Source organism: Megalobrama amblycephala, linkage group LG15 (assembly GCF_018812025.1).
Source record: "Megalobrama amblycephala isolate DHTTF-2021 linkage group LG15, ASM1881202v1, whole genome shotgun sequence".
Lineage (NCBI taxonomy): Eukaryota > Metazoa > Chordata > Actinopteri > Cypriniformes > Xenocyprididae > Megalobrama > Megalobrama amblycephala.
Window position 1 is genome coordinate 23,697,307 of NC_063058.1, and position 25,688 is coordinate 23,722,994.

General features: G+C 37.6%; 1 protein-coding gene across 1 annotated transcript; it reads left to right on the forward strand.

Moving 5' to 3' along the window:
• The first annotated feature begins 397 nt into the window (after positions 1 to 397).
• LOC125247022 (mucin-2-like) lies at positions 398 to 25,147 on the forward strand. Its single transcript, XM_048158187.1, has 50 exons — positions 398 to 734; positions 811 to 876; positions 2,105 to 2,140; positions 2,267 to 2,531; positions 2,713 to 2,824; positions 3,309 to 3,396; positions 3,507 to 3,586; positions 4,641 to 4,854; positions 5,076 to 5,201; positions 5,287 to 5,404; positions 5,492 to 5,630; positions 5,714 to 5,821; positions 6,092 to 6,161; positions 6,345 to 6,479; positions 6,612 to 6,779; positions 6,860 to 6,954; positions 7,043 to 7,172; positions 7,289 to 7,535; positions 7,644 to 7,684; positions 7,790 to 7,893; positions 8,039 to 8,190; positions 8,399 to 8,537; positions 8,633 to 8,743; positions 8,958 to 9,137; positions 9,227 to 9,466; positions 9,615 to 9,771; positions 9,939 to 10,070; positions 10,297 to 13,579; positions 13,752 to 14,480; positions 14,647 to 15,196; positions 15,457 to 16,290; positions 16,364 to 16,829; positions 16,950 to 17,107; positions 17,236 to 17,410; positions 17,547 to 17,782; positions 18,537 to 18,720; positions 18,912 to 19,089; positions 19,442 to 19,623; positions 19,713 to 19,782; positions 19,895 to 20,019; positions 20,111 to 20,142; positions 21,323 to 21,470; positions 21,657 to 21,746; positions 21,950 to 21,990; positions 22,099 to 22,218; positions 22,366 to 22,464; positions 22,567 to 22,686; positions 23,767 to 23,806; positions 24,090 to 24,207; positions 24,655 to 25,147. Exons 1-50 carry the CDS (start codon positions 641 to 643, stop codon positions 24,818 to 24,820), a joined length of 11,691 nt encoding a protein of 3,896 aa, XP_048014144.1. The 5' UTR covers positions 398 to 640; the 3' UTR covers positions 24,821 to 25,147.
• The last annotated feature ends 541 nt before the right edge of the window (positions 25,148 to 25,688 follow it).

The following is a 25,688-nucleotide window of genomic DNA, read 5'->3' on the forward strand; positions in this document are numbered from 1 at the left end:
GTTATAACTAATTATACTTGTGGCTTTTAATCCCACTTGCCTAAAGTCATTATTAGGTATGCTATATTCAATAAAATGTTTGTCATTTAAGACTGTGGTGTGCTTGGCCCTATACTTATTTCTTGCAGCTTTATTTACCTTTGTTCTCATTATTTTTTCTAATAAATGAACTAACAAGTTCAGGTTAACTAATGTAGCTCACTAATGTTAACAAATGAATCCTTATTGTAAAGTGTTACAGCTATTCTGTTATTAGAACAGCAGAAAGACTGAATTTGACCAAAAATAGTAAAAACAGTGCACTAGCAAATTTTTCTTAGACACTTAAATCAATTAAATAGCTAAATGAAATATATTTAATATTGTGAGTCAAGAGTCACATCCTTGTACAGCCCAATTCAAACAAGCGATAAATGAATCATTGTGTGACTGAATGTTCTCATAATTCAGATACAGTTTGTTTAATCTCAAACACCAAAGAAGACATTAAATATTTATTTGTTTCAAGTTTCTACCAAGCCCAAGGCCAAATTCAATCCGTGGGCCCACCCTCTGATCACAAACTACATCCCTCCAAAGCAAACTAATGGCCATTATAAAAGGACAAGTTCTGACAGACAGCTCACATTAGCTCTTGAGGATGGACGTTGTCTCCATGGGGACTGTGAGGATGTCCCAGATGTGGATGTTGAGATGGGTCATCGTAATGGTCGGGCTGCAGTCCGTACGATCAGGTAAGCACGCTACACCTGAAAAGCTCAAAATAACATTCAAAATATTGTATAAACATTTGCCTTTCTATGCTTATAGACTTCATGCTAGATTATGGGGACAGCATGAAGGATCCTATGGACTGGTCGCCATCAACAACACCAGGTAAATATTGAATTGTGTTTACATGTATGTATTATATGAGACATACTGATTGCAAAGTTTTGCAATGTCACAAATTCATTAATAGATCTCACGGTCCACAACAAGTAAGCCTTAAAACTTTGAAAAGTAAATACAAATACATTTAACAAAATGATGTATCAAAGTATTTAGGTTTAAATTTGTCATCAATAAAAAATAAGTGAGGTATAAAAATGTGCAGTAATAAAAATACAACCTAATATGTATTACACTTTATTTTACGGTGTCTTTGTTACACTGTAATTAAGTACTAATATTAAGTAACTACATGTACTTACTATAGGTTTATAGTTTATAGTTTACTATAGATTTATAGTTCTTACTATAGTAATGTAACATGTAACAATGACACTGTAAAATAAAGTGTTACCGTATTTTTCTCTGAATGACAAAAATATAACATCTGACATAAAAATAAAAAAAACTTAATTTAATATGAATGATAATAAATCATAACCTTTCAAGATTTTTTACCAAGGTACCTAGTTATGGAATAGAAAATTTAAAATTTCAGTCTTTTAATCATGTAATTCACATTCTTTCTAATTATGTATCTAATTATGAATAAAGTAATAATTATGACGAATATACCACTTTAACTTACTATAAACACACATTATTCAGGACATACAAAGTACATGTTCAGAAATATTCATACATCAAACACATTAGTACTTTGAGGTTTACTCTTATTTGAGTGGGTAAATATATTGGTAACACTATTTCAGTGTCCTTGTTAAATGTTACATGTAGTTACTGTAGTAATAACTATAAATTATGCATTATTACATGCATCTAACACTAATCCTAACCCTATAGTAACAGTACATGTAGTTACTAATAATTATCAGTCAGTACATAAATGTGTAATTACACTGTAACACGGACACATTCATTTTATGGTGTCTTTGTTACACTGTAATTATACATTTAAGTACCGAGTAATATTAAGTAACTACATGTATTTACTATAGGTTTATGATTAGGGTTTGGTTTGATTTAGGGTTAATTATGCATAATTTATAGTTATTACTATAGTAATGTAACATGTGTAACAATGACACTGTAAAATAAAGTGTTACCAAATATTTCTTAAGTGTAACAATTCCCTCCATAATGAGAAGGAAAATGTTTTAATAAATTTTAATAAAATATGAAAACACTTTTCCTTTTTGTCTTTTATATATAGTGTTCACCACTATGACGACTGTGATGGTAACAAAAGGTATTTAAAAACAATTGAATTTATGTACATGTGCAGCATCAGTTTATACACTTTAGAAAACTAAATTGTGTATTTTACACTGAAAGTACAGATTTTTATATTTATAAACTTTATCTCTTGGTTCAGCTGAACCGAATCCTGATCACCAGTCCACGATCTGCAGCACATGGGGAAATTTCCATTTCAAGACATTTGATGGTCATTTCTTTCAAGTGCCAGACACGTGCAACTACGTTCTGGCGGTGATGTGTGACACCACGACTTCGGATTTTAACATCCAAATGCAAAGAGAGATTGTAAATAACTCAATCACTTTTAGTACAGTCACAATAAAGCTGGAGGGGGCAGTCATCAAACTCACCAATGGCGACATCACGATGGACGATCAAGCGTGAGTTGATATATACTTAGTTTTACATGAGTAACTGCTGCAATGTGCAGCTTTTGTAAACTCATTTTAATTAAGAGACAACACTGAATATTAGTGCTGATTAAAAATGATGTCCAGACAGCACCTAAAATCAATTCTATAAAGTTATATACAAATGTGTTCTTACCTTTTTTTCTTACAGGGTGTCTATTCCAATCAATCAGAATGGAATTAAAATCGAAGGAAGCCAAACAAGTATTAAGATCTCCAAATATGGATTGACTGTCTTTTGGGAAGAAGACAACTCTATATTGGTATGATTTGCTGCGTAAATACTGTTACTATAATATGTGTGATTGAATCTGTGAGATAATGAGTTCCAATGAAAACCGTAAAACTGATTTGATGAAATCTGTTGATAGCAGTAAAGAATAACAAAGCAAACCTGACCAAGTGTACGAGCGTTTCCGTGCAGGTTTTTCTTCAGAATGAGTCATGATGAACCCTATAATGAAATCACACACCCTTTAAGCCATTATATTTGTTTGCACACAACAAGTAAAGACTTGGGAAATTAAACATCAAACAGGATATCAGTACTACTTATCATAAAGCAAATATTAATCATCTAATTAAGCCACAGTGAACCAACAGGTTTTGTGTGTGTATCTGACAGCTCAATGTTGATTTTATTAAGTGTGTTTGTACTGCCATAAATAAACATCATGACAGACTAATTCTGAGAAAATAAACTGTATTTGTATCACTGACATTACCTTATTAAATGATGTTCCCTAGATTGAACTTGCAGAGAAGTACCAAGGTCAGACCTGTGGACTCTGTGGAAACTTCAACGGCAACAAGGATGACGATATTTCTGAAAACGGTAAACCTGATGTTTTCATCAACTGACCTAGTTTGCTTTTGAATCCAAACAGCTGACAGCCATATATACATAGTATTAGTATGACATGTAACCAGCCTAATCCCCCTCAGGTCCGGCCAGATGGAAGGTGTCCACACCAACTGAATCCTGCGAGGATGTTATACTTCCACCCGGGGATCAATGTGACCAGGTATGAGAAATAAATCATGAGTTTCATAATCATTTGACCAGATTTTGGGCTGATATACAGTACAGTCCAAAAGTTTGGAACCACTAAGATTTTTAATGTTTTTAAAAGAAGTTTCGTCTGCTCACCAAGGCTACATTTATTTAATTAAAAATACAGTAAAAACAGTAATATTGTGAAATATTATTACAATTTAAAATAACTGTTTTCTATTTGAATATATTTGACAAAGTAATTTATTCCTGTGATGGCAAAGCTGAATTTTCAGCATCGTTACTCCAGTCTTCAGTGTCACATGATCCTTCAGAAATCATTCTAATATGCTGATCTGCTGCTCAAGAAACATTTAATGTGTACAATTGTACAAAATATTTGTGTACAATATTTTTTTTCAGGATTATTTGATGAATAGAAAGTTCAAAAGAACAGTGTTTATCTGAAATCTAATCTTTTGTAACATTATAAATGTCTTTACTGCCACTTTTGATTGATTTAATGCATCCTTGCTGAATAAAAGTATTCATTTCTTTAATTTCTTTTCAAAAAAATAAAAATAAAAATTCTTACTGACCCCAAACTTTTGAATGGTAGTGTATAATGCTACAGAAGCTTTGTATTTCAGATAAATGCTGTTCTTTGAACTTTCTATTCATCAAGGAATCCTGAAAAAAAAAGTACACAACTGTTTTCAACATTGAAAATAATCATACATGTTTCTTGAGCAGCAAATCAGCATATTAGAATGATTTCTGAAGGATCATGTGACACTGAAGACTGGAGTAACGATGCTGAAAATTCAGCTTTGCCATCACAGGAATAAATTACTTTGTCAAATATATTCAAATAGAAAACAGTTATTTTAAATTGTAATAATATTTCACAATATTACTGTTTTTACTGTATTTTTAATTAAATAAATGTAGCCTTGGTGAGCAGACGAAACTTCTTTTAAAAACATTAAAAATCTTAGTGGTTCCAAACTTTTGGACTGTACTGTGTATTGTTTTACCTCATCTGCCAATTGAAACATTACTTTCAATAACTTATTTCCTTTTAGCATGCAAGCGTTTGCCAGCAGTATCTCAGCAGTCCAGGGTTTAGTGACTGTTTCAATGTGATGGACATGGGTTCATTTGAAACAGCTTGTGTAGAGGATCTGTGTCAATGTTACGGCAATTACGACTGTCTCTGCAACACGCTCACGGAGATTTCACGACAGTGCACACATGCTGGAGGAAAACCAGGAACATGGAGGACAGAGCAGCTCTGTCGTGAGTATCATTTCTGAAAGATGAATAGAAATCAGTGGGAATAAAATGCCATTACCACCACACCACTTACAGCTCAGAATTGAACTGAACATTAGAGCATTAATTTTCAAAATGTATGGGTATGATTAGTTATATGCTTGTGGAATAAACATCAATATACAATTTGGACACGATACTGTACGGTGTGTTTGATATACTAAATGTCTTATTCTGTGGAGCAGCAAAGTCATGTCCTCTAAACATGCAATACCTGGAGTGTGGTGGTCCGTGCAAGAACACCTGCTCAGATCCAGACGCAAGTCTAATGTGTAAAGAGCACTGTGTGGACGGCTGTTTCTGCCCAGAAGGTAATTTCACACAGAGATGTGCTTGTGACACTGTTTTTTTTTTTCTTCCTCATAATAAATGGTATCATGCCTTCTTTTTATAAAGGCACCGTGGAAGACGACATTGGTCAGAGTGGCTGTGTTCCTGTGAACGAGTGCCCATGTGTTCATGATGGCGCAGTATATCAATCGGGAGAGTCTTACAAACAAGCTTGTAAAAAATGGTAACATTTAAATTTTAATATTTTAGAGTCAGCTTTAAAATCCTTTATACATTTCCCCATGCTAACACTGATGTAATTCTGTGTCAGTATGTGTGCCTCGGGACACTGGAACTGTACATACCTGGAATGTCCCGGAATCTGCTCTGTTGTGGGAGGGTCTCACGTCACCACTTATGATGGAAAGAGCTTCACCTTTAGTGGCAACTGTGACTACATCCTCACTAAGGTCTGTCAGGATAGCAAATGATCCATAGATGTTTTCTGTCAGGGTCGAGATAAAGTCTTCACTTGTACTTTTTTTTATCCTAGCACTCTAATGACAGTGATATTGCTGTCGTGGGAAATCTGGCAAAGTGTGATCTGGCCCGAACAGACACATGTCTAAATTCAATTACCCTTGTCCTCTCAGGGACCACTGTAAGTACTGGGTTTAACTGTCCTATTTTTAATGAATGTTGCATGTTTTCTTAATTTAATATGCGAAAATAACCAAAATGCTTTTTTTTCTGGGAGAACGGCACAAGTTAATTGTGGCTGTGTTCAGAATGGCACACTTGCTTTCAGCATAGTGAACAGAACATACTGCATACTTCACTACTTTTATACTAAAAAAATCTGCAAAATCATCCAAGATGCAATTACAAAACATCATATTGTTTTCTTTTTGTTGTTTTATGTATAAAACAGATTAGTTTTTCCTCCAGTGGAGTTGTGACACTGAATGGAATCAGCCCATTTAAGCTTCCTGCTACCATAGGTAGGTTGTCCAAAATGGGGAATTGTTCTATTATAAGCATGTTCAACATAAAATTAAACATAATTAAATACATTTCTCTGAAAAACCCAAGCATCTAAATGCAGATATCCTGTATGTTGGCATTAACAAAAGTCATTGTTGACTAGTTGTTTTGTATCCTAACCACCCATTTCGTTGTCCCAGGTTTTGTGAGCATCTTCCAGCCCTCTTCCTCCTACATTATTGCTGATATGAAGAGTCTTCGTCTAGAGATCCAGTTGGCTCCAGTTATGCAGTTGTATATTGTAGCCAGCACTGAAGAGAAAGGGAAAATGAGTGGTGAGTTGTCAAAAAAAAAAAATGTGATCAGAATCAATTTTTATTACCGAAGGTAAAAATGGAGTGAAAATGATCAGGCATTGTATAAATCACTCACTATTTTTAATTGTACACATTGCTTACACATTGCAGGTCTGTGTGGAAACTATAATGATGTCCAAACAGATGACTTTAAAACAGAATCAGGCATCATAGAGGGCACACCAATAACTTTTGTCAACTTTTGGAAGAAAAACCCATACAGCTGTCCAGATCTTGAAAACACATTTGACAACCCCTGCAGCATGAGTGTGGACACAGGTATACATAGCACTACAAACATTAAGAAAAAACAATACAAAATAATAATATATGCAATAATTGATGTTCTTTCCATTCAGAGAAACTTGCTAAAGACTGGTGTTCCCGCCTCACAAACCCAAATGGCACCTTCGCCCCATGTCATTCAGAAATATGTCCTGAGATTTACTTCCAAGTGAGTGTTTTTGCACAAAACACTTTTGAAATTAACTGTATATATGTATGAATGCCATATAATTGCATCTGGGTTTCAACCTTTGCAGCGGTGCGTCTACGACACATGCAAGTGTGCAAATATTAGGAAGTGTATGTGTGCGGCCGTGTCCACCTATGCCCACGCATGTGCTGCCAAAGGAGTCATTCTCCAGGGCTGGATGGATTCAGACCCCTGTGGTGAGAACATTTTGTTTGTACAAATCTATATAATTCATGTAGTTGAATCACATTCTGTTGATTTGGAATTAAATGAAACAATGAATCATTATAAAAATGTGATTATCTCTGCTCAGTATCTGAGTGTTCAGAAAACATGAAGTACTCCTACAGCGTGACCAGCTGTGGCAGCACCTGCCGCTCTCTCAGTGAACAAGATAACACCTGTCAAGGGTCCTTCATACCTGTAGACGGCTGTGTGTGTTCTGAGGGAACATATCTTAATGAAGCTGGCACCTGTGTACCTGCTCACCAGTGTCCTTGTTACAAAGACGACAACATCATAGAGCCATTGGGAGTATCCTACATAGATGGTGTAGCATGGTATATGAGTTCCTCATTACACAACCAATGCTTTGTTGACAGAATACCAATGATAACTCTTGAAGACCATTAGTAATTACTGATTTGTACAATTCTGTCATATTGCAGCACCTGTAAACTTGGTAAATTGCACTGCTCCAGTCCAGAAGGTAATTTGCAACTTAATTCTGCAATTCCATTAGTCAGATTCTAATTGAGTTTTCACTAGAATGAATTGTGCAAGTTTCCCATCCATGTGCCTGTTGTGTTTGTAGACTGTGTGGCTCCAATGGTCTTCTTCAAATGCTCAAATTATGAACCTGGAAAAAAAGGGACAGAATGTCAAAGGACATGTCAGAACCAAGACCAAAACAATTGCGTGAGTTTGGATGGTGAAAGCATAACTGGCATCTTTCAAAAGTTTCCATAATGTTTTGGTTGTCACAAATAGATTTGTAAAAGCAGAGCTATGAAGAAAAGGAGGATTAACATTGCTGGACCTTCTTGATTTGTTTTGGATGTAGGTGAGCACTGGGTGTGTATCAGGGTGTATGTGTCCAGATGACCTTCTGGCTGATGGGAAAGGTGGGTGTGTGGAGAGTAAAGACTGCCCCTGTGTCCATAATGGAGTCACCTATTCACCTGGACAGCAAGTTCAAGAGGACTGTAACACCTGGTGAGTCAGCATTGATAGCAGAGGTAGAGAAATTACAAGAAATTCTCTGCCCAAAACAATAAGCAATTATCAAAACATTACACGATTACTACATTTAATTCTCACCCAAAATGAGAGAGAAGAAAGAAAATAGGTGGTGACCACTGTGCATTAATGAGTTAATCTGTCAATTTCTGTATTTTTCTATATTTTCTTTTCTATATTTCAGCACATGCACAAATGGGATGTGGGCTTGTACAGATAAAGAGTGTTATGGCACCTGTACCATTTTTGGTGACGGTCATTTCATGACTTTTGATGGCAAGAAATATTCTTTCCACGGAGACTGTGAACACATCTTAGCCCATGTATGTTTTCCATCAATTTGGTTTCTTAGCTAATTTAAGAAGAAAAAAAGTCAAATTCTGACCTAACACATGATTCATTTGTGCAACCCCTTTAGGATTACTGCAATAAAGACCAGAGTCCATATTCTTTACGTCTGGTCACAGAGAACATTCCCTGTGGCAGCAGCAGCACCATTTGCTCCAAGTCTATCAGTCTTTTCTTTGGGGTGAGGTTATTTAATAGCTCAAAATCAGATTGAGTATAATAGTATTTTAAAATGTACAATTATGCAGGCATTGTATATAAAAAATAGGATGAATAGGTAGAATATGTAGTTTCATTTTTGTTCTTGACTTCATCATAACATTATAAGACATTTCTAATTATTTATGCTGTTTATGGATAACTTTTATTCCACACTGACTATTCAAATCTTGCAGAGATACAAGATGATTTTATCTGAGGAGAATGGGATCAAAGTTGTTGAAAGCAATGGCACTGATTACCAATATCAAATCCACACTGCTGGGATATACAATGTCATAGAGGTCAAAGGACTTTTGAACTTAATTTGGGACAATAAAACGAGTCTGATGCTACAACTCCATCCTAAATTTAAGGTAGGCATTACCCCTACATACACAAACACACAATCATCCTTTACACTTCCCTGTTCATCCACTTACCTTACATGTGATCTCTATGACAGGGCAAGGTGTGTGGACTGTGTGGAAACTTTGATGGTAATGCGAACAATGACTTTGTAAAGCATGATGGAGAAGAGGTCACTGATGCAGTGGCATTTGGGAATAGCTGGAAGGTGAATCCCAGCTGCCCAGAAATGAGCAACTTGATTAACCCATGTGAAAAAAATCCACATCGGAGTGCCTGGGCTATCAAACAATGCAGCATCATCACAAGCCCAGTCTTTACAGAGTGCCATTCAAGGGTATGTAAAATGATAAACTTTGGGAATTCAGAAAATTGTTGGTCTTCTGGACTTTGTTTAAATGGTCAGCCTTTGTTGGTTCTATGCCTGAAATAATAGCACATAAAACTGCTTACCCAAAAAGTTGTACTGACTTTTCTGTCTCTAGGTGGACTCTGGTCCATACTATGATGCCTGTGTAAGGGACACCTGTGCATGTGACAGCGGAGGTGACTGTGATTGTTTCTGTACTGCAGTGGCAGCTTATGCTGCTGAATGCCGTAAAAAAGGGGCTTGTGTAGCATGGCGGAGCCCAAGCATTTGCCGTAAGTCCCAATACTGTTATAAATTGTATTCAATGGATTCAGAAGAAAGTACACGCAAAATGTGCAACCTCAGATTTTGCCTGGGCCTACCCAAAATCACCTTCTATTATTTTCTATTATCTCCTATAAACATTGTCATACTGCTGACTGAATTGTTGTTCTTTCAGCATTATTCTGTGAGTACTACAACAACCCTCCAACTGAATGTGAGTGGCACTATAAAACCTGTGGATCGACCTGCATGAAAACTTGCAGAAACCCATCAGGAACCTGCTCTAATCAAATTCCTCTCCTAGAAGGTATGAATTAATCTTTAAACCTTTGAAAACAGGCTTTTGTGCAGAATTGACTAAATTAAAACTTGGGGTAAATGTAGCCCAAACTGCAGAGTAACTGTAAAATTATAAGTGAATTAATATATTTTTTATTAATATGAATTATTTTTTTCCTAAAGTCAAGAAACATTGAGTCAATAGAAATGTGTGTCTCTTGTTTATTCCATCTGTCCTTTTATTATTCTCCTAGGGTGTTTTCCTCAGTGCCCTTCAGACAGGCCATTTTTGAGGGAGGACACCAGGAAATGTGTTACAGAGGCAGAATGTGTTTCTCTGTGTACCTATGATGGGAAGATATATAATACTGGAGAAGTGGTGTACGATACCACAGATGGGAATGGAACATGTTTTACTGCTGTATGTGGATCCAGTGGCACAATAATAAGAACTATTACAAAATGCATGACAACAACTACGCCATTCACTTTCACAACTCCACCACAAACTACTAAAACAACAATTACAATAACGATTACCAAGACTTCTACTTCTACACCTACTACAGTAACATTAACAACACCAGAAATGCCTTCAACAGCTACTTCAACTGTTTCTATATTGACATCTACATCACCAGAACCTTTTACTTCTGCTGTTACTGCTGTAACACCATTCACCCAAACACCACCTCCGATACGAACAGAAACGCCATCAACAACTACTACAACTGTTGTTCCAACGACACCTATATCACCTGAAATTACTACTACTACTGTTACTGCTGCAACACCACTGACAGAAAAACCACCACCAACAGTACCAGTAACACCGTCAACAGCTACGACTGCTGTTCCACCGACACCTACAGCACCACAAATTTCTACTACTGCTGTTACTGCTGAAACACCATCCACAGGAACACCACCTCCCATAGGAACAGAAACACCACATCCAGTACGAACAGAAACACCATCAACAGCTACTACAACTGCTGTTCCACCAACACCTACATTACCTGTAATTACTACTGCTGTTACCGCTGAAACACCATCCACCGAAACGCCACCTCCAGTACGAACAGAAACACCATCAACAGCTACTACAACTGCTGTTCCACCAACACCTATTTCACCTGAAATTACTACTGCTGTTACTGCTGAAACACCATCCACAGAAACACCACCTCCCATAGGAACAGAAACGCCACCTCCAGTACGAACAGAAACACCATCAACAGCTACTACAACTGCTGTTCCACCAACACCTATTTCACCTGAAATTACTACTGCTGTTACTGCTGAAACACCATCTACAGAAACACCACCTCCCATAGGAACAGAAACACCATCAACAGCTACTACAACTGCTGTTCCACCAACACCTATTTCACCTGAAATTACTACTGCTGTTACTGCTGAAACACCATCTACAGAAACACCACCTCCCATAGAAACAGAAACACCATCAACAGCTACTACAACTGCTGTTCCACCAACACCTATATCACCTGAAATTACTACTGCTGTTACTGCTGAAACACCATCTACAGAAACACCACCTCCCATAGGAACAGAAACACCACCTCCAGTACGAACAGAAACACCATCAACAGCTACTACAACTGCTGTTCCACCGACACCTACAGCACCAAAAATTTCTACTACTGCTGTTACTGCTGAAACACCATCCACAGAATCACCACCTCCCATAGGAACAGAAACACCACCTCCAGTACGAACAGAAACACCATCAACAGCTACTACAACTGCTGTTCCACCGACACCTACAGCACCACAAATTTCTACTACTGCTGTTACTGCTGAAACACCATCTACAGAATCCCCACCTCCCATAGGAACAGAAACACCACCTCCAGTACGAACAGAAACACCATCAACAGCTACTACAACTGCTGTTCCACCGACACCTACAGCACCACAAATTTCTACTACTGCTGTTACTGCTGAAACACCATTCACAGAAACACCACCTCCCATAGGAACAGCAACACCACCTCCAGTACGAACAGAAACACCATCAACAGCTACTACAACTGCTGTTCCACCAACACCTATTTCACCTGAAATTACTACTGCTGTTACTGCTGAAACACCACCTACAGAAACACCACCTCCCATAGAAACAGAAACACCATCAACAGCTACTACAACTGCTGTTCCACCAACACCTATATCACCTGAAATTACTACTGCTGTTACTGCTGAAACACCATCTACAGAAACACCACCTCCAGTACGAACAGAAACACCATCAACAGCTACTACAACTGCTGTTCCACCAACAGCTATGACACCTGAAATTACTACTGCTGTTACTGCTGAAACACCATCTACAGAATCCCCACGTCCCATAGGAACAGAAACACCATCAACAGCTACTACAACTGCTGTTCCACCAACACCTATATCACCTGAAATTACTACTGCTGTTACTGCTGAAACACCATCTACAGAATCCCCACCTCCCATAGGAACAGAAACACCACCTCCAGTACGAACAGAAACACCATCAACAGCTACTACAACTGCTGTTCCACCGACACCTATATCACCTGAAATTACTACTGCTGTTACTGCTAAAACACCATCCACAGAAACACCACCTCCCATTGGAACAGAAACACCATCAACAGCTACTACAACTGCTGTTCCACCAACACCTATATCACCTGAAATTACTACTGCTGTTACTGCTGAAACACCATCTACAGAAACATCACCTCCCATAGGAACAGAAACACCATCAACAGCTACTACAACTGCTGCTCCACCGACATCTATTTCACCTGAAATTACTACTGCTGTTACTACTGAAACACCATCTACAGAAACACCACCTCCAGTACGAACAGAAACACCATCAACAGCTACTACAACTGCTGCTCCACCGACACCTATATCACCTGAAATTACTACTGCTGTTACTGCTGAAACACCATCCACAGAAACACCACCTCCCATAGGAACAGAAACACCACCTCCAGTACGAACAGAAACACCATCAACAGCTACTACAACTGCTGTTCCACCAACACCTATATCACCTGAAATTACTACTGCTGTTACTGCTGAAACACCATCTACAGAAACACCACCTCCCATAGAAACAGAAACACCATCAACAGCTACTACAACTGCTGTTCCACCAACACCTATATCACCTGAAATTACTACTGCTGTTACTGCTGAAACACCATCTACAGAAACACCACCTCCCATAGGAACAGAAACACCATCAACAGCTACTACAACTGCTGTTCCACCAACACCTATATCACCTGAAATTACTACTGCTGTTACTGCTGAAACACCATCTACAGAAACATCACCTCCCATAGGAACAGAAACACCACCTCCAGTACGAACAGAAACACCATCAACAGCTACTACAACTGCTGCTCCACCGACACCTATATCACCTGAAATTACAACAGCTGTTACTGCTGAAACACCATCTACAGAAACATCACCTCCCATAGAAACACCATCAACAGAACAGAAACACCACCTCCAGTACGAACAGAAACACCATCAACAGCTACTACAACTGCTGTTCCACCAACACCTATATCACCTGAAATTACTACTGCTGTTACTGCTGAAACACCATCTACAGAAACATCACCTCCCATACGAACAGAAACACCATCAACAGCTACTACAACTGCTGAAACACCACCTCCAGTACAGAAACACCACATAGAACAGAAACACCATCAACAGCTACTACAACTGCTGTTCCACCAACACCTATATCACCTGAAATTACTACTGCTGTTACTGCTGAAACACCATCTACAGAAACACCACCTCCCATAGAACAGAAACACCATCAACAGCTACTACAACTGCTGTTCCACCAACACCTATATCACCTGAAATTACTACTGCTGTTACTGCTGAAACACCATCTACAGAAACACCACCTGAAACCCATAGGAACAGAAACACCATCAACAGCTACTACAACTGCTGTTCCACCAACACCTATATCACCTGAAATTACTACTGCTGTTACTGCTGAAACACCATCTACAGAAACATCACCTCCCATAGGAACAGAAACACCACCTCCAGTACGAACAGAAACACCATCAACAGCTACTACAACTGCTGTTCCACCAACACCTATATCACCTGAAATTACTACTGCTGTTACTGCTGAAACACCATCTACAGAAACATCACCTCCCATAGGAACAGAAACACCACCTCCAGTACGAACAGAAACACCATCAACAGCTACTACAACTGCTGTTCCACCAACACCTATATCACCTGAAATTACTACTGCTGTTACTGCTGAAACACCATCTACAGAAACACCACCTCCCATAGGAACAGAAACACCATCAACAGCTACTACAACTGCTGTTCCACCAACACCTATATCACCTGAAATTACTACACTGCTGTTACTGCTGAAACACCATCTACAGAAACATCACCTCCCATAGGAACAGAAACACCACCTCCAGTACGAACAGAAACACCATCAACAGCTACTACAACTGCTGTTCCACCAACACCTATATCACCTGAAATTACTACTGCTGTTACTGCTGAAACACCATCTACAGAAACACCACCTCCCATAGAACAGAAACACCATCAACAGCTACTACAACTGCTGTTCCACCAACACCTATATCACCTGAAATTACTACTGCTGTTACTGCTGAAACACCATCTACAGAAACACCACCTCCCATAGGAACAGAAACACCATCAACAGCTACTACAACTGCTGTTCCACCAACACCTATATCACCTGAAATTACTACTGCTGTTACTGCTGAAACACCATCTACAGAAACACCACCTCCCATAGGAACAGAAACACCATCAACAGCTACTACAACTGCTGTTCCACCAACACCTATATCACCTGAAATTACTACTGCTGTTACTGCTGAAACACCATCTACAGAAACATCACCTCCCATAGGAACAGAAACACCACCTCCAGTACGAACAGAAACACCATCAACAGCTACTACAACTGCTGTTCCACCAACACCTATATCACCTGAAATTACTACTGCTGTTACTGCTGAAACACCATCTACAGAAACACCACCTCCCATAGGAACAGAAACACCATCAACAGCAACAGCTACTACAACTGCTGTTCAGAAACACCATCAACAGCTACTACACTGCTGACACCTATATCACCTGAAATTACTACTGCTGTTACTGCTGAAACACCATCTACAGAAACATCACCTCCCATAGGAACAGAAACACCACCTCCAGTACAGAAACACCACGAACAGAAACACCATCAACAGCTACTACAACTGCTGTTCCACCAACACCTATATCACCTGAAATTACTACTGCTGTTACTGCTGAAACACCATCTACAGAAACACCACCTCCCATAGGAACAGAAACAACAGCTAACAGAAACACCATCAACAGCTACTACAACTGCTGTTCCACCAACACCTATATCACCTGAAATTACTACTGCTGTTACTGCTGAAACACCATCTACAGAAACACCACCTCCCATAGGAACAGAAACACCATCAACAGCTACTACAACTGCTGTTCCACCAACACCTATATCACCTGAAATTACTACTGAAACACCTCAACAGTTACTGCTGAAACACCATCCTACAGAAACACCACCTCCCATAGGAACAGAAACACCATCAACAGCTACTACAACTGCTGTTCCACCAACACCTATATCACCTGAAATTACTACTGCTGTTACTGCTGAAACACCATCTACAGAAACACCACCTCCCATAGGAACAGAAACACCACCTCCAGTACGAACAGAAACACCATCAACAGCTACTACAACTGCTGTTCCACCAACACCTATATCACCTGAAATTACTACTGCTGTTACTGCTGAAACACCATCTACAGAAACACCACCTCCCATAGGAACAGAAACACCATCAACAGCTACTACAACTGCTGTTCCACCAACACCTATATCACCTGAAATTACTACTGCTGTTACTGCTGAAACACCATCTACAGAAACACCACCTCCCATAGGAACAGAAACACCATCAACAGCTACTACAACTGCTGTTCCACCAACACCTATATCACCTGAAATTACTACTGCTGTTACTGCTGAAACACCATCTACAGAAACACCACCTCCCATAGGAACAGAAACACCATCAACAGCTACTACAACTGCTGTTCCACCGACACCTATATCACCTGAAATTACTACTGCTGTTACTGCTAGGAACAGAAACACCATCCACCGACACCTACAGAATTACACTGCTGTTACTGCTGAAACACCATCTACAGAAACACCACCTAGGAACAGAAACACCACCTCCAGTACGAACAGAAACACCATCAACAGCTACTACAACTGCTGTTCCACCAACACCTACATCACCTAAAATTCCTACCACTGCTGTTACTGCTGAAACACCATCTACAGAAACACCACCTCCCATAGGAACAGAAACACCATCAACAGCTACTACAACTGCTGCTCCACCAACACCTATATCACCTGAAATTACTACTGCTGTTACTGCTGAAACACCATCCACAGAAACACCACCTCCCATAGGAACAGAAACACCACCAACTACAACATTTGTTACATCATCACTTTTGACAACAACGCCATCAGTGACACAAAAACCAACAACAATGTTCACTGTGCATACAGAATCAACTGAAATGACACATGTCACATCACCTCAAATTGTCATCACAACGAGCTGTTATTGCACATATGCAAATCAAACATTCCCACCCGGTAAGTAATAGACGAATGACAATTTCTCTTTTTTTTTTTTCATACAGTTTTGTAATTGGATAGTTTGTTAAATCTATGAACAATTGTTAAGCATATCACTGATGCACATTCTAATTATAGAGTCTGTGATCTACAACAAAACTGATAAAGCGGGATGGTGCTACTTTGCATACTGCAACTCCGATTGTGTTAGTGAAATAACACAGAAACCCTGCCCTCAGACTACTACAGTTCCAGTTTCAACTGTTTCAAATGACTGTACTGATGTCAACAGAAAGGTAAAAAAATGTTGAAGTACAATTTACATTTTTCAAAAAATGAATTTCAGCTAAATTACAATGGAACTGAAATAGAACAGTCCATTGTATTAATCTTTGTTTATCAATACTGTTTGACACTTTAACAGGATGGAGAGTCATGGAATGAAGGATGTACCACTAAAAACTGCATACATGGGGAAGTCATCACAAGCCCTGTACAGTGTGATCCAGCTGATTCTGTCATACCTACATGTGTGAATGGACTTAAACCTGAGAAGGTTTATTATAACAATGGCTGCTGCGTTAAGTATGAGTGTCAATGTGAGTTTAAACCATGCACTAGGAAATTTATGTTTTATTAATATTAATCATAATGGTTCTACAAAGCAAATAATTTACATTGTCCTTGGCAATTTATTCTATTTAATTTTGCTTTAACTTTTTTCTGAAATAACAGGTCGATGCAGTGGCTGGGGTGACCCTCATTACAATACTTTTGATGGAACTTATTATGCTTTCCAAGGAAACTGCGACTATGTGTTGGTCCGAGAAATCATCCCAAAATACAATATCAGTGTCCATGTTAAAAACTACTATTGCGATGTTACAAATAATTTTGCTTGCCCTGAGTATGTGATTGTGAAGTACAAATCTTATGAAATCAAGCTATCAAGTAACAGTAAAGAAATGCAGGTGAGTGTCACAAATATGTAAGCCAAATTTTTTCGAAATTCAAATGCTCTTGAAAGACAAGCTCTGAAATATACTGACTTAAGAAAATGACAACTTAACACATTTTCAATGCTAATATGACTTAACACTAGGGCTGGGTTGAAAATATTGATTTCCCCAATGACGAACCCCAACTTAAATTTTTAGTGTGCTGTTTTCAGTTGATGCATGAACAAAACTTTACTAAATTATTTGTTGTATGCCTCCCATCCATTCAAACAATGAATACCATTTTGCTGCTCTTTAATGTGGAGCAACAGATCACTGTAGCCGTTTCAGGTCAAGCAAAGTGGCATCGCAGAGTGCACTTTACTGCTAGTAATAGCAAGGGATAAACATCCTACCGATGTGTTAATTATGCGCCTGCGATAACTCACATGTGCAAGTCAGCAGTGTAGTCATTCTTGAAGTGATAATTTGCATGTATGGTGATTAGATTCACTGTTTTTGTTTGCTTGCTGGCTGGAACTTGTGAATTGTGAATATTGTGTCAATGCCAGGCCCTACTTAACACTGCTAGAATACCTACACTATCATCTTCCAACATACCTTCTGATGTTAATGTCTATTCCTTGCTATAACTAGCAGTAAAGTGCACTCCGCAATGCCGCTTAGCTTGACCTGAAGTGGCTACAGTAGAACCTACACTAGAACTGCAAAAATGTAATCTAAGGTTCAATATTCATTACAACTCAAAAACCCTTGTTGCCTACAGGTCTATGTCAATGATGTTGTAAAGGTCCCAACCTTCTTGAATGAAGACTTCAGCATTACCACTTCTGGCATGGCAGTGATTCTGAATATCAATGAAATCAAAGCTGAAATTTTAGTCAGTCATCAAGGCTTTGAGATCAATCTTCCATTCTCCTACTTCCATGGTAATACGGAGGGACAGTGTGGTGAGTACAGTTTGGTGCCTTTGTTGCAATAAATATAACCACGATAAACCATATTTCTAGACTATGAAGTCTAGTATCTCAAAATTATCTAGAATGTTCTTTTGTAGAATAACTGAATTTAAATATACCTAAATAATAATGTCTAGTGTTTCTGTCAATTCAATTTTTTTAAATGCTGTCATTATTTTTAGGGGTTTGTGACAATGATGCCACAAATGACTGCAGACGTCCTGATGGAACAATTGACCAATCATGTGAGCAAATGGCAGCATTGTGGGCAGACTCTCCAGGATGTGAAATCCTTCCACCACGTCCAAGCGAACCTACTCCTTCCTGCACAGCACAAATCTGCGATGTCATTAAGAGCGAGTAAGAAAAAGCTAACAACAACAATCACAATATCTGACACTAGCCGCACCAAATAGAATGGCAAAAATAATGACTTTTTTAAACACACCATATGTGGTAGTTGGTAGTTGCGCCCCAAACTCAAGCCATTGGTTGAGCCAAAGTGATTTTGTGTCCACTTAGACCGCTTAAACAAATTGCAATTCCATTTGATACCGCAAATAGCACAGAAATTACACACTTTACCTTGAATTAATAATAAAAAAAATGGCTTCCACCCTTTTTGTGTTTTTGGTAGTGCTATCAAACATTCTATTGAACCATGCTATGCTTCAGTTTACATTTTCTCCCTAAACTTCTGTGTTTTGTTCAGTTTGTTCAAGAGCTGTCATGACATCATTCCCTATCAAAGCTACTATGAGGCATGTAAATATGATGTTTGCTACAAAAATGACTCCATGGCCTGTGCCAGTGTGGAAGCCTATGCACAGCAATGTGGCCAGGAGTCTATCTGTGTGGACTGGAGAGGCTCAGCCGACCTCAACGGGCTATGCAGTAAGAGAGCAAAACGAACCCACCATAACACAATGTTGGATCTTTTATCTGATAGTATCCTAAATCTCTTCATTGTCATTGGTTAATAGCATACAAATGTGCCGATCACAAAGTCTACAAGGCATGTGGGCCTAAAGTGGAAAAAACCTGCAGTACAAGGTAACCACTCTCTATAACAATTCATATCCAAGTGGAAATATAATACTATCTAATTGTTCAAACTTCACTGCATTAACACTCTTCATGCCATATGTGCTTGGTTTACAACCAGATACAATGAGATGTTTGTGGAAAACCAAAGCAAAAATGACAATCAAACATTCATGGAAGGTTGTTTCTGTCCCGACAACACATATCTAGTTAGTTCAACAACAGATAAGTGTACACCTACTTGCGGTAAGCAATTTTACTTCATTTACGATATCTGTTATATTAATGTGTCTTTCAGTCAAATTTTATTGATGCATTTTGCATTCCCTACATGTAGATTGCATCGGCCCTGATGGAATACCAAGACAGGTATGCATCTTTTAGTAGTAGTAATAGCAGTAAAACAATTTACATTATATTTACTAGGATTGTGAACTTAAATTTAGTCCAGGGGTTCTTAACTCTTCCACTTTCCTGTTGAGTTCAGCTTACCAAACGTACCTGCCTATAACTTTATAGCAGGGGTAGGCAAGTTCGGTCCTAGAGAGCCACTGACCTGCAGAGTTTAGCTCCAACCCTGAAAAAAATCCTTCAGCTGCCTATAGCCTTAGTAATCCTGAAGAGCTTAATTTGCTTGTTCAGGTGTGTTTTATTAAGGTTGGAGCTAAACTCAGCAGGACAGCGGCTCTCTAGAACCGAACTTGCCTACCCCTGCTTTATAGTAATCCTGAAGACCTTAATTAGCTTGTCCAGGTGTGTTTGATTAGGGTTGGAACAAAACTCTGCAGGAAAGTGGACATCAAAGGCCAATATTAAGAACCCTACCAATACATATGATTAGACTTTGCATTACAGATTTGCGCAAAACCTTTGCAATATTTTCTAATTGTCGATAAAAAACTATTGCGAAATGATGCCTTTTCCATTAACTGATGTTAAGCGACTAAAATGTAATATTTTTCTCTCGCAATAAGCCAATCCAAAAATCACTAGCCATTATTTTTAATCGAAGGAGACGTAGGCATGTTATCCAAGCATTAATGGCTAGGAAAGCCTCTTATACTTGGGAGCGGCCACGTATAAGGTGTTTCTCCTTAATATCTACTTTGAGGTCTTGATAAATTGTGGCATTTCTTTGTTGTTTAGAATCCAGTATTCCCATAATTATTTTGTCTTTTATGAGTTTAATAAAGAACTGTCTCGTCTTCTGTCCAAAAATTCTACGTACACCAAGTGACCTGTAAATGAACGAAATATTCCTTTTCTTAAATTGCCTGGAAAACCGCCTCATGCAAGCGTAAATACTTTTTTGTGGTATATGAGAGTTTTTGCGAAATTGACGTGTTTACATTGGGCGTATTTTCAGTTCACAATTTGAAGGGTAATGGAAATGCAGCTATTGAAACATAGCAGAGTGTAACTATCACACTACTGCAAAGCTATTCTGAAATATAAAGATACTTTTCTCATTTAGTCAAAGATAAAATGGCATTTGAACACAATCAACCACTCGCATCTAACTATTATCAACTTATTTCCTCTCCTGTAGCCTGGAGATACATGGATTGTTAACTGTACAACATACAAGTGCTCCAGTGAGAGCTTTGGTGTTGTCCAAGAGCCTATGAATTGTCCGACCATAAAGCCCTGTGGCCATGGATACAAAAGCGTGATTGAAAACTGCTGTCCAACCTGCGGTAAGTAACCAAGCACAATGACTATCAGAGTGCTAAAAGTTTCCTCGAAAGTGGGTACTGGTGGAGCTTGTGCATGTCTGGCTCCATTCCTATAGAAATTCATAATGTAATTTATTAAAAAAATCTAGTTGAAGAAATTTTCCATAATAATTTAAATAAGACTCCCTGCCCCTTCTGCCCATTTAGTGTGTGATACCAGCCTGTGTTCTACGAAATGTGATGTGGGATATGAGTTAGCAGCAGATAAACCTGAGAACAGTTGCTGTGCACCCTGTGGTAAGTCTCAAATTTCATATCTAGACTACTAATATTAAACTAAAAGTATTGTTCACATTTAATTTTTTTTTCTACAAAAAGCGTTTGGTATTTATGTGGATTTTGTGTAATCCACAACTAGAAAGGTTGTTAAATGAATTACTTTATAGTTGTTCAACTTAATAAAACATTTCTGACTGTATTGTTTTTCTTTTTCAATTCAGTGCCTAAAGAAGTCTGTGTATACAATAACTCTGAGTACCAGGTGAGCTGCTGGGTTCATGTGTTTATACTAACCGCATATTATAATATTATTACATTATATGCTTTTCACCATTAAAACGTTAATCTTTGTTTAAAATCTCTTTTTTAGCCTGGAGTTAAAATCCCTACGGAGCCTTGTTTGGAATGTTACTGTGAAATGGCTAAAGACCCACAGACTGAACTACATCCTGTGGAATGCGTTAATAAAGTCTGTACACCTTGCGCTGAGGTAATAGTTACAATTTATGCTTTAGATTAGGTTTGATTTATATTAACTTAATACATCAAGTGTCTGAACTTCTAGTAAAGCCTATTTGGACTGTGAGATTTGATTTCTGAAAGTTAAAGTATGTTTTCATTCTTTTTGCACTCCAAGGGCTTTGAGCGTGTGGAACAAGAAGGAGAGTGCTGTGGAACATGCAAGCAAAATGCCTGTATTTATACTGCGCCAGACAACACCACACATACTCTCGAGGTACATTTGAAAACATTCTCAAACTTTTCTTCAACCATCTAATTCAATGAACCTTTGTAGTTTTTCAATCCTCATGTTGCCTGTCTTTCTTTTTTCTTTTAGGTTGGAGAAGTGCAAAATTACAAATGCGAGAATGTTACCTGCAGTGAAACTAATGGCTTGTTTGTAACAGAGAAGAACACACCAAAATGCCCTTACTTTAATCCAGATGACTGTGAGCCTGTAAGTCGAATATATACTATATGTTTTATATGTTTTTACTTCTATATGGGTCACCGACGAATAAGGTTTTTAAAAGTGTAAAAAAAACATAATGGAGATATTAATTTTGAAGTATTATTAAGTGTTAACAATGAGATTATGTCTTTTTTATAATCAATTAACACTGCTTTTGTCATTTTTTACTAAATTTGTCACCAAAAAAGTAATTAGGTTTAACCAAAATTCGGTTATACCGAATGACACTTTTGGTTATACCGAATGACGATATTTTAAAACAATGCTAGCTAGCTAGCTAGTTAGCTTGCAGGCTTAGCTAGCAAAAGGACAATAAAACATTTTATATTTAGTACAAGTTTTTAAAATATTACCACATTTTCCATGTTTTATAGCAGTTATACCGAATGACCTGATGTTTCGGGACACGCGTATGATCAAGTGAAAACATGAATTTTTCAAATAAAAGATAGTTAGTTACTTTGCTTCACGACCATGTGGTCCTTCACAGGTGTCTGAATGATGTGAAAATGGTCTCTTTATATTGGTTACTCTGAATGACATCAATGAAATTCATTTTTCCATTAATAAATTGGCCTTTGGACGGTTAAACCGAATGACATTTTGACAAGTCAAAATCTTTAAAATACCTTTATATGTAGCAAAATATAATTAAAACCTTTTGGGTTCAATAAAATAGATCTAGTTGTACTACCTTACATACTTTGGATATCATATCTTTGTTTTTTATTATTATTAAAGCCTTTGGACAAAAAAATGACCTGTCACGTCATTGACCCATATATGCTACAGCAAAATATGTTTTGTACTGTACAAACTGTACATTATTTAGTATGTTTTTAAAGCTATTTTAACATTTTATTAAACATGTTTATGTCATAATACCAGTGCAATACCCATGTCTTTATACAAATTTGTGTTCTCATAAATCATGAAAACAAGCACACACACACACACACACATATTACATAAACAATAACTTGTTTATAATAATCTTCAACATTTTGTATTATGGTTTGGTTACTTTCTATTATTATGCTAAAATGTGTGACTGTTTTTATACAGGGAACTGAGAGATATGATGCAGATGGATGTTGCAAGATCTGTAAGCAACTCTTTAATTATTGTCTATTTATTACCTGCTACCAGTAATGCTTTGAGAAATGATTGTCATCTTACCATATTTACAGCAGATCAAATTGTAGATGATAAAGAATTGTAAAAATGACTGTTTCACTGCCATTCTCCCTCAAATGTACTAAAGATTAAAGAAGAAATCCATCATGAGCATATCAATATTACATAAAACACAATGGATCAGATGCACTGTTCCTGAGATTGAGTCACAAGTTTACCCCCTCTCTCTCTTTCTCACTCTAACATCTTAGGTGAGCCCAAGTCCTGCATTGTTCTGAAGAACACCACCCATGTGGATGCAAACGACTGCAAATCCATCTACCCCATAGAAGTGACGTCCTGCAGTGGTCACTGTGGCACCCAATCAATGTAAGAGCACATGCACATCTAACTGACCATGAAAATACTCCATTTTGAATCCTGAGATTACCTTGATTATGCAATCATTTCATAGCTAAAGTCCATTTGAAATTTGCCACATTTATAATTTTAGTCATCATCAGAAAGCATCATATGAAATTCCCAATGGATAACATTAAATCCACCAAAAAAGAAGTAAAATTGGTTACTAACTGCGTTCCACAATGACTTTAACATGAGTTAGCATCATATTTCATACATAAGCATCTAAGATTTGAGAAACTGACAGCACACATTGAATATCTTAATATGTAGCATAACTCATAATTACCAAATCACCCAAAAGAAATCAGTTTCCTCCATTGTCATCAATACAGCAGTATTTGATTATTAAATGTTGTGTTTGTATGAAAAAACAAGCTAATAAAAGCATATTCATCTTGGACACCTGCACAGGTATTCAATGGAAAAGAACATCATGATGCACAGCTGTTCTTGTTGCCGAGAAGAGAAATTCAGCAGACGACAGGTGACGCTGAAGTGTGCCGATGACAGCGAGATCGTTCATGACTACATTCACATTGAGAGCTGCACATGCACTCCTACCAAGTGTGAAGAATAGAAGATCTGAAGACTGGATAAAAGATGCTGATCTTAATCAAAGCTTTTCCTTTGATTATTGCTGATTTGAACTAAATTACTTGATATTTTTAAGTAATAACAACTGAAGTTGTGTTTAGAATAATCTAATAAAAACTAATTCATGCTTTTATTTTAGGGATATGGTTTTCACTTATTTTGAAATGTCTGTAGCAGGACTATTTCAATTGTTTCTTTGTTTTCAAGCTTTTTTGCTTTCTTCTATGATGTAATAAAAATTCTATATAATTTTAATGAAATGAATGTTCAACAAAATAAAAAGTTAACCTGCAACAAAGTTCATTGCTTTCCATTTTGCGTCGGTGAAGTTGTAGTCTCAATCTCAGTTGTGCTTAGAAATGATTTTGACTACTCCAGATGAAATTGAGAAAAGGTTTAATATCGGTTTAATAGGTTTAAAAAGGTTTAATATCTTAGAAAAGTTAAAATATCAAGCAACTGTATAATCATCTACTGTAAATGTGAATTTCCAGATACTTTCCTGCAGTCAGCAAGATGTATACATATCTCACAATCATAAAACTTGTTCTGACACTTATGTATCCCAATTTCAGCCTCCAAATTGACTAGAATGGCTTCTCAAGAAAGTCCAAGCCAAAAAAAGTCACAACCTATGTACTTATATACAGTTTATACAATACCCCATATAATACCACAACATAACATATATGTAAACAATGGCTTGACAACATCTTTGTCAATGCTTCAGTCTGTAATAAAAATATATATATGACTATTGCAACAATACAATATTACAATAGGTTTAACATCGTGCATTGTTTTCTAATAACTGCTCTCATAATTAATAATCAACGACATTTCCGATCCAT